The sequence below is a fragment of the Aegilops tauschii genome, chromosome 2 (genome assembly GCF_002575655.3).
Source record: "Aegilops tauschii subsp. strangulata cultivar AL8/78 chromosome 2, Aet v6.0, whole genome shotgun sequence".
NCBI classification, from domain to species: domain Eukaryota; kingdom Viridiplantae; phylum Streptophyta; class Magnoliopsida; order Poales; family Poaceae; genus Aegilops; species Aegilops tauschii.
The window spans coordinates 164,591,047-164,601,501 of NC_053036.3; the positions used below are offsets into that span (position 1 = coordinate 164,591,047).

At 50.6% G+C, this 10,455-nt stretch overlaps 2 protein-coding genes across 2 annotated transcripts; one reads left to right on the forward strand and one right to left on the reverse strand.

Moving 5' to 3' along the window:
* Positions 1-688: 688 nt before the first annotated feature.
* On the forward strand, positions 689-2,958 carry LOC109770810 (L-type lectin-domain containing receptor kinase IX.1). Its single transcript, XM_020329521.4, has one exon. It carries the CDS (start codon positions 781-783, stop codon positions 2,860-2,862), a length of 2,082 nt encoding a protein of 693 aa, XP_020185110.1. The 5' UTR covers positions 689-780; the 3' UTR covers positions 2,863-2,958.
* A 6,144-nt stretch (positions 2,959-9,102) lies between these two features.
* On the reverse strand, positions 9,103-10,159 carry LOC109770811 (uncharacterized). The gene has a single exon (XM_020329522.4). The coding sequence runs from the start codon at positions 10,090-10,092 to the stop codon at positions 9,271-9,273; it is 822 nt and encodes a 273-aa protein (XP_020185111.1). The 5' UTR covers positions 10,093-10,159; the 3' UTR covers positions 9,103-9,270.
* Positions 10,160-10,455: the final 296 nt, after the last annotated feature.

Sequence of the window (10,455 nt, forward strand, 5' to 3'; positions counted from 1 at the left end):
ATATCAGAGCGTGTGATAATTTTGTTTGTTCATGGTTGACAGTGTGCCTGTGTTCTCTATACTAGGATTTGTACTGAGCATTCGGGTTTACTGGACTTACTTCTCTCTTCCCTTTTTTTAGTCTTGGGAATGCACAGCATGAGATTGCTCAACTTAACTAAATATATGAAGAAAACAACACGTCATGATTGCTAAGGGTAAACGTCATGTCGAAGAGAGCCTTCCTTCAGGCCGAATGTCTGAACCCAGTCGGGCGAAGCCTGCCACATACACTATATACTTACAATAACAATACCTGTTGCAATCTGCTGAACCAAACGGCCGTAATAGCTTCCTGTCTTCGACCATCGGAACAACATTTGGGCGGATATCCCCGAGACCCGTGGCCTCTTTCCATGGTGGTGCCTGCTTTTGTCCCTAATCTTGGCCGGCCATGGCGATGCAAACCAAGCCCCGTCTCACCTGTTGGAAAGCTCGACTCATTGTTCATTATTTTAGAGCTTCAGATAGCTCCACCTCCACCAATGTTAGAGCTCCAAACCGGAGCTGCTCCTCTTCTTGTCTTACATCTGTCTTCTCAGGAATTGGCAGGCCGGCAGTATGACAACCCGAGTGCTGCAAGGCCATCGAGAGTTGACCAAGTTGATGCCCTCTTGGTTATTTCCAGCAGCATGCATATGTGACAACTTCTAAGCTCTGCAGAAGTTGTTTCTGTTCCTCTTCTTCCTTCCTTCCAGGCTTCCACCACCCCCCACCACCGCCGCCGCTCTTTCTCCAGCCATGAGATCGAGAGGCACGGGAACTTGTTTCCTGGCTCTCCAGTTCATCCTATTCTTCACTTTCAATATTGCCGGCGTCAGTCCTCTGTCCTTCAAGCTGAATTTCACCGAATCCAACTATACTGCGTCCACCGCAATCCAGTTCCAGGAGGACGCCTTCTACAACAAGGGGATCAAGCTGACCAAGGACCAGCTCAAAGACGAGATCACTAACAGTGTAGGCCGAGCAGTCTACACCGATCCAGTGCTTCTCTGGGATACCACCACTGGTCAGTTAGCCGACTTCTCAACCCACTTCACCTTCAGGATAACTGCCACAAACTTAACCGCAACCGACGAACCATACGGTGAAGGCCTAGCCTTCTTCCTCTCACCGTACCCTTCGGTGATTCCCAATAGCTCAACTGGTGGTTTTCTTGGCCTCTTCAGCAATGGGAGTGATCAGAGTGACCCATCCAATGAGCTCGTGGCTGTTGAGTTCGACAGCCACGATGACACATGGGATCCAAAAGGCGACCATGTGGGCATCGACATCCATTCAATTGTATCCGTAGAGAAGGTGTTGTGGAATAGTAGCATTAATGATGGTCGCATAGCCAATGCGTGGGTAAGTTACCAGGCCAGCTCCTTGAACTTGAGCGTCTTCTTGACGTACCTGGAGGATCCACAATTCAGTGGCAACTCCACCTTATCTTATACAGTTGATCTCAGAAAATACCTCCCAGGCAAAGTGGCCATTGGCTTCTCAGCTGCCACGGGTAGATTTGTTGAGCTCCATGAGATACTTTACTGGGAATTCAATTCTACGGATTTGCAGCTGATGAAGACTGAGAAGATGAGAAGTGTACTGGTCATAAGCTTGGCTACTACCATAAGTGTCATGGTATGTTCTGTGTGCTTGGTTTGGTGCCTTCTGCATTTTAGGACTAGGAGATCAAGAAATGAGAAACAAAAGAAGCTAGGGTATCATGAGTCCATTGATGGTGAATTTGAAAAAGGGAGTGGCCCAAGAAGATTTCGGTACAATGAACTTGTGGCCGCCACAAGGAACTTTGCTTTGGAGAGGAAGCTTGGAGAAGGAGGATTCGGCGCAGTCTACCAGGGCCTTTTGAAGGATCAAAACCTCGATGTTGCCATAAAGCGAGTGGCAAAAGGGTCTACACAGGGAAGGAAGGAGTACATATCTGAGGTCAAGATCATCAGCCGGCTGAGGCATCGCAACCTTGTGCAGCTTGAGGGCTGGTGTCATGAGCATGGAGAGTTCTTGCTTGTCTATGAGTTCATGCCAAACAGGAGCTTGGACACACACCTCTATGATAACAGTAATTTGATAACATGGCCATTGAGGTTCAAGGTCACCGCAGGTGTTGCATCTGCCCTCCTGTACCTCCACGAGGAATGGGAGCAATGTGTCATTCACCGTGATATCAAACCGAGCAATGTCATGCTTGATTCTGCATTCAATGCCAAGCTTGGTGATTTTGGGCTCGCGCGACTCATTGACCATGACCGAGCCTCGCAAACTACAGTGTTAGCTGGGACAATGGGTTACATGGCTCCAGAGTGTGTCACCACTGGCAAGGCAAGCAAAGAATCTGATGTCTACAGCTTCGGGATTCTTGCATTGGAGATTGCATGTGGAAGGCGACCAGTTGTGCTAAAGGAAGACGATGACAAGATCGTATTGGTTCAGTGGGTATGGGATCTCTATGGAAGAAACAAGATTCTTAATGCAGTTGACAGCAGGCTTGATGGCGCATTAGAAGATAGAGAGGCAGCATGCTTGATGGTTGTTGGACTATGGTGTGCACATCCAGATTACAATCTCCGACCTTCGATTCGTCAGGTCATAAGTGTACTGAAGTTTGAAGCACCATTGCCAAACCTTCCCCCGAAGATGCCAGTGGCCATGTACTTTGCACCGCCAATTTCTCTGTGCAGGTTTTCATACACCTCATCTGATGGGACACTCAAGCAGCAGGAGCTGGAGAGGTCCAATGGTTATGGGAAAACAAGCTCGTACACTGCAACCAATGCATCCAGTTCACCTCCTTCTGTGCGGCTGCCAGAGGTGGGCTACTAAGTCTGGCAGTTCCTTTCTATATGTTCAACATTGTAACATTTTCGATTTTGTTTGGTGCCGACTGTATTAGAATGGCACTAAAGTTAAACTGCAGAGATGTTGTTATTAACTCTGGCTGGATGCTGCAAACAGTTTAATTCAGTTACTCGTGTATAGATTGGCTACCTGTAAAACATAAGCAATGAATGTATCCTGAGTGAGTACCTAGAGTGGTGTTGGCAGTTGTTGTATTCAGCAAGACAATTGCACATTTGTATTTGGATATTTCATCACATGACGATAAAAATTAAAATCAATTCTGGCACTACATCAGGTGAAGGCCTACTCTCACAACCTACTAACCGTAGATACAGTGAACAAACACCACTGAGCATATGTCCTTCCTGCTTATCTTTGGTTACCTTTTTGTTGAACTATGTTCCCTTCCACTCCCTCAACTGTGCATTGAGAAACTAGATGTAGATGTGCCCTACTTGAATCGACCTTACACCGAACTATTCAAGTGTTGGGACTGTTACCATAATGCAAACATATTTATACTCCCATAACAAAAGGAAGTAATAAACTACATAATTATATCTGTACCCCATAACAAAAGGGAGCAAATTACCAAATAGATAAACCACTAAAATGAAAAATAGTTGGTATAGAATTTTGTTTCTTTGACTCATACCAGAACACCAAACAAAAGATGCGGAACACTGAGTAAATTAAGGTCAAGTAAAATAAGATCTTACATGCCCATATTCGTCCCTAATGCACAGAGCACCATGTCATTGAGATATTCACTGGAGGTCCATCATACTGAAGTAACAGTATTAAACCACGGTAACGCTGAATAAAACAAACTTGACATGCCCAAAGCTCAAACTACAAAATTTGCCATGTCCGTTGCTTGCGAAGCAACTGTGTAAAATGTCAAACAACCATAGAGTTCAGGCAATGTATTATTTTAGGTGAGGGTTCATGAAATTTGGAACTAGAATCCAACACTTTGATCATGTACCACGAAATCAACTATATAGGGCCAGCAGAAGCACCCGCACTGTTAGGAATAAGCAACTTGTATTCCCATGAGGCCATAGGCCGATATATATATACATGTACAGGTGTGGAACATATGCAGGAAACCCCTTATACAACGGGATAAATACAAAGGGGTACATGACCTATATTATAACTCTAACACCCCCCCCCCCTCAAACTCATGGTGGAGGAACAACACTGAGTTTGGAGAGATAAAAGCCATGTTGCGCTCTAGTCTGGGCCTTCGTCAGGAAATCCGCCAACTGTAATTCGGAAGGCACATACTAAAGAGCAATAACCTGATCCTGCACACCAGCGCGCACATAGAAAGCATCAACACCAATATGCTTGGTGAGCTCATGCTTCACAGGATCGCGCGCAATGCTAATAGCACCTGTACTGTCAGATAAGAGCATAGTCGGTGTAGTGACAGAAACACCAAAATCCTGAAGTAACCACCGTAACCAAGTCACCTCTGCCGTCAAAAGGGCCATAGCTCGCAACTCAGCCTCAGCACTCGAACGGGAAACTGCAATCTGTTTCTTCGTCTTCCAGGCAATGAGAGAACCACCAAGAAAAACACAGTAAGCAGAAAGTGAACGGCGATCAGAAGGATCACTAGCCCACGTAGCATTCGCATAGGCCTGAAGCTGTAAAGAACTGGAGCTAGGAAAGAAGAGACGGTGAGAGATCGTGCCCCGAAGATATCGAAGAACACGAAGGAGATGACTATAATGAACCGATGTGGGAGCAGAGACAAACTGACTCAGAATATGAACCGGATAAGAGATGTCCGGACGAGTGACAGCTAGATAAACAAGACTGCCAACGAGATGACGATAACGCGTCGGATCAGGGAGAGGATCACCATCAGTAGCACGGAGGTGAACATTGAGCTCCATAGGAGTCTCAACAGTGCGCTCGTCAGAAAGAGCAGCACGAGCAAGAAGATCCTGGATATACTTTTCCTGGGATATAAAAAAGCCATCAGAGGTAGAAGAGACTTCAATCCCAAGAAAGTAGCGAAGAGGTCCAAGATCAGACATAAGAAACTGCTCACTAAGACGGGCCTTTACAAAGGCAATATACTCGGGGTCATCCCCAGTGATGACCATACCATCAACATAGAGAAGAAGAAGAGTCCGGCCACGAGGAGAAAGGTGAATAAACAATGCGGGATCATGAGCACTTGCTGAAAAACCAGCAGTAGTGACCACAGAAGCAAAACGCTCAAACCAGGCGCGAGGGGCTTGCTTAAGGCCATAGAGAGAGCGACGAAGACGACACACCATGCCATCAGGAACAGAATACCCAGGTGGTGGCTGCATGTACACCTCCTCACGCAGCTCACCATTAAGAAAGGCATTCTTAACATCAAGCTGAGATATAGACCAGTGGCGTGCAGAGGCAACAGCAAGAAGTGTACGAATAGTGGTCATATGGGCCACAGGAGCAAAAGTCTCGTCATAATCACGACCATGCTCCTGCTGAAAACCACGAGCCACGAGACGAGCTTTGTGACGCTCAAGAGTACCATCGGAGCGAGTCTTAACCTTGTAGACCCACTTACAAGTGATAGGACGGACTCCGGGAGGAAGAGAAACAAGATCCCAGGTACCAGTGCGTTCAAGAGCAGCAATCTCCTCTGCCATCGCAAACTGCCATTCAGGATGAACAACAGCCTGACGGTAAGAAGTCGGCTCAAGAATAGCAGCACCAGCGGTGGGAAATCCAAAGCGATCAATAGGCGGACGAGGACGGGAACGCAAGCCATAAGTAGGCTGAGAGGAAGAGGACGACTCATCCAAGGAAGCATCCACAGCCCGTGAACGACGAGTGTAATGCTGAGGAAGAGATGGAACAAGAGAAGGAGGAAGCACCAAGGTAGAATCAGGGGGTGGCGACGAAGAAGTCACCGGAGATGAAGGTGGAGAATCCGGTGACATGCTAGGTGAGGAGACCGGGGAAGATGGTGGCGGCGAATCAACGAGGGGTGAAGAAGCAGAGGGAGTGGAACGAATAGGCACAGGCGCGACTAGAGTGATAGGGGAGTCAGGAAAAGTGAGGAAAGAGATATCCTCCACTGAAAAAGACGAGGAAGATGGGCGTGGGTAAAAAGGACGAGACTCATCAAAAGTCACGTCTCGAGAGATACGCATCCGACGACCGACAGGATCCCAACAACGATAGCCCTTATGCTCATCACTGTAGCCTAAGAAGACACACTCAACAGACTGAGCGGTCAGTTTGGTGCGTTCGCGAGGGGCAAGAAGAACATAGCAAACACAACCAAACAAGCGAAGCATCGAATAATCGGGAGAACGATCAAACAGACGCTCAAAAGGAACACCGCCCTGCAAAGCAGCAGATGGCTGAAGGTTGATGAGATAGACAGAAGTGGAGATAGCCTCGGCCCAAAAATGAGGCGGAAGAGAGGCGGCGATCATCATAGCACGAGCCGTCTCAAGAAGGTGACGATGCTTGCGCTCAGACACGCCATTCTGAGCATGAGCACCAGGACAAGAGAACTGGGCAAGAGTACCCTGCTCAGTAAGAACACCACGCAACATCTTAGAGATATACTCACCAGCGGAGTCAGCACGAAAAACACGAATGGGTGAAGAGAACTGAGTATGAACCATGGCAGCAAAACGCTTATAAATAGACAACACCTCACTACGTGAAGTCATGAAATAAAGCCATGTGTAACGAGAAAAATCATCGATGAAAATAATATAGTATTTATGACCACCTTTCGAAGCGAAAGGAGCCGGACCCCATACATTAGAATGGACTAAATCGAAAGGACGCTTAGACACTGACTCACTATGAGAATATGGTAACTGAATCTGCTTGCCAAGACGACAACCCTGACACTCTAAAGAGACATCTCCTGAGACAGACCCCAGAAGACCTCGACGAACTAAAGACGATAACCGAGAACCACACAGATGACCAAGTCGATGATGCCACTGCTTGAAGGAACCAGTAACAGAGGCGACAGCAGCGGAGGGACTGGCGATGGTGGTGGCAGCGGAAGGAACATGAAGCCAGTCCAACCCCAAAGACCCTGAGAATCACGGCGGCGAGGGCCAGCCCCAACCAGAGTGTGCGTGCGACGATCCTGGACAGAACAAGAGTCAACATCAAGGATGACACGACAACCAGAATCAGTAAGTTGACCGGCAGAAAACAGATTCATGGTAAGTCGAGGAACATGAGCAACATCAGGAACAGAATAAGGAGTGGAAAGATGGCCTCTACTAGCAACAGAAAGTGGAGTACCATCAGCAGTGAAGACATGAACAGGAGAATCCAGCGAGCGAAGAGAGGACAAAGCGGAAGAATGAGAAGACATATGAAAAGAAGCGCCAGAGTCCAGAACCCATGGGAATGTACCTGACTGTGTAGAGGGCGGGTGCTCAGTGCGGGAAGCATCAGTCACAGAACCAGCAGTACCCGTCGAGGAAGAACCTGAAGCCGCGAGCAGACGCTTAAGGCGCAGAATATCCTGCTCAGTCAAAGCAATGGCTGAAGCTGGCGAGGGAGATGACGAAGTCCCTGAGGAGGATGATCGCGCCTTGCGCAGGTGTTTCCGCTTTGTGTAGCACGGGGACTCAATATGACCATCATTGTTGCAGTAGTCACAATGTGAACGGGGCCGACCTGAGCCTCCAGAAGGAGTGGGCAAGAGCGGCGGAGCACTCGAGCGAGAATGGGGCGGTGCAGCAGGTGGAGTGGAAGAAACCCGAGTAGCGAGCACAGAGGGAACCTCCAGCAAACCAGCACCACGTAGGCGAGTCTCCTCAGCACGAATCTCTGAAAGCGCCTCCATGAGAGAAATACGGCCACGAGCAAGCAACTGAGCACGCCGGGGCTCAAACTCCTTACGGAGCCGAGACAGGAACTCGTAGACACGATGAAACTCCAAATCGGCCTGGACAGCCTGGCAGCAGGGGCAAGTACGACAACCAGCATTGCGGAGAGAATCAAGCTGGCGCCAGATAGCAGAACTCTGTGCATAAAAGTCATCAACAGTAGAGTCACCCTGCTGAAGAGCATGCTCCTGACGAACCACAGAAAGGTATAAGGCATCACCAGAGGGCTCATAGCGCTGACAAAGACAGGTCCACATCTGGAAGACAGTAGGAAGACCCAGAAACTCAGAAGCAAACTGAGGCAGAACACTAGCAGTGAGAACAGCTGCAGCACGAGCATCATCATCAAGCCACTGGGTGTAAACAGACAAAGCACCATGATACGTCTGAAGAGCCTCCTCATAAGCCAAAGCCCTCTCATCATAGGCACGATCAGCAGCCTCATCAGCAACCTTAGCCGCATCCTTGGCGGCCTGATTAGCATCCGGAGGAAGAACCAGTGGAGTCGGCGGAGTAGGGGCCACCGGAGGAACCGGACGTGGCGGACAGCAGACCTCGCCAGAAAGAACACCCCAGAGACGGATGCCACGCGTGTGAATGCGCATGAAGCCAGCGAACTCGGTGTAGTTAGTACCATCGAAGATCACCGGACAGCGAGGGACAGCAACATAGCCCGATGCAGCAGACATTTTTTTTTAGCAGAGATCAGACCTTCCAATCGGGATGCTCGATCTGAGTAGAGATCGGCGGCCGCGGGAAGGGGATGCGAAGTCCAGGCGGGAGGGGCGGAGTCCAGGCACTGGAGCGCGGGAACGGAGGGAGCAGCGAGCACCTGGCGGGCGGCGGGAGTTGCCAGGCGGGAGCGGCGCCTGAACGCGGGGGCGGCGGGAGCTGGCGGGCGGGAGCGGCGGGAGCGCCTGAGCGCGGGAGCGGCGGAAGTCCTGGCGGGAGAGGAGACGACCGCCGAGCGGAACCAGCTGGGCGCGATCGGGGGCCTCCCTACAGCGATCGAGGAGGAGAGGCGCCTGGCGGGAGGAGATGGAGCAGCGACGCCGAGCGAAGGGAGAACGCGGCGACGGCAGGAGTGGATCGAAGCACGAGTTGCGCGTGCGAAAAAAAAACCTAAAGCTCTAATACCATGTTAGGAATAAGCAACTTGTATTCCCATGAGGCCATAGGCCGATATATATATACATGTACAGGTGTGGAACATATGCAGGAAACCCCTTATACAACGGGATAAATACAAAGGGGTACATGACCTATATTATAACTCTAACACGCACAATCCAAACCAGCATACAACTAAATTCTCGTCCTTAGTTGCACAATGTGATACTGTTCCGAGCTCGGAAGAAAGATTTCCTGTTTAATTTTGTCCTCAGTTGCACAATGTCACATCGTTTACAGGAAACATTTTGTGTTTAATTCTTGCAGTGCAGTAGAATCAGCATGGGCATAAGCAAGCATACATTACATCCATTACCTTTTGGAAGCTGCTTCTTCACTTGTTGTGACGCTGCTTCTTCACTGTGAAGCGGTAGACCACCGGACCATGGCGCCAGCCTTCGGGGGGTGGATCCTTGTGCAACACCTCAATGTCGAACACCTTCCTGGCCTTCCCGAAGAATTTCTTATCCGTGCGTTTCCACCTCCTCATGTGCGCCATCAGGAACACCACATCCCCCTTGACGAAGAACCGCAGCGTCTCTATCAAGGGGTCGACCAACTCCTCGTAGTAGACCACGTCCGACGCCACGACGAGGTCAAACCGAGAAGCCGGCGCTGGGGCCACCACGGCCCCCATCGCGGCGGCATCACCCCAGGGGAGCGGCACGACGGAGACGGAGCCGCCGCGGGAGTCGAGGAGGGGCGCGTTGAGGGAGGCGTTGTGGCGGAGATTGGGGAGCGCGGCGGGGAGGTCGGAGAGGACGGTGTGCGCCGGGAGAGCCGCCGCCAGGGCGAGGCCCGCGGCGCCGGTCCCGGAGCCGAGCTCCAGGATGCTGAGCGGGCAGTGTGCGGCGGGCGGGCGCGGGAGGAGGTGCGGGGAGGCTGGGAGGAAGCGGAGGAGCGTGGTGGCGGAGGGCCAGAGCTGGAAGGTGAGCCCGAGGGAAGGGATGGTGCGGACGGTGATGGGGGACGGAAGCGCGGGGAGGTGGAATTGGTGGAGCTGCGCCTCGGATGAGGGGGCGGCGGCGGCGGACGCGGGGAGGAGGTTTGGGAGGAGGAGTCGGAGATCCTCGGAGTCGGAGTCGGAGCAGGAAGCAGAGACGTTGGACGAACATGCGGCGGCGATGGCAGCGGTGGCAGTGGCGGCGGCCGCCATTACAGTGGTCGAACAGAGTTGGTTGCCTGTTTGGGCGGTTTTGCTAAAACTCAGCTATCACAACCATTGGATTAAAAAAGAGCATCGCGATTTGTGCAGATTGCAGCTGAGGCCCGTGACAGCCTGTTTCGTCTTTTGTTTTGTTTATTTATTTATTATATATCACGATATAGTAGCCTATCCCGGCCCGTCACAGCCTCCGGTCGCGTTTTTTCTCTGAAATCAAACAAGGTCCGATCAATCATAGTAATACGACACCGAAATATTCTAGGATTCTATTACGCCTTAACAAGGAATCCGACCCTCCCGCTCTGGGGCGTCGCTTTCGGCCTGGGGATTCCAGCCTTGGCCGTTGGAGGCTCA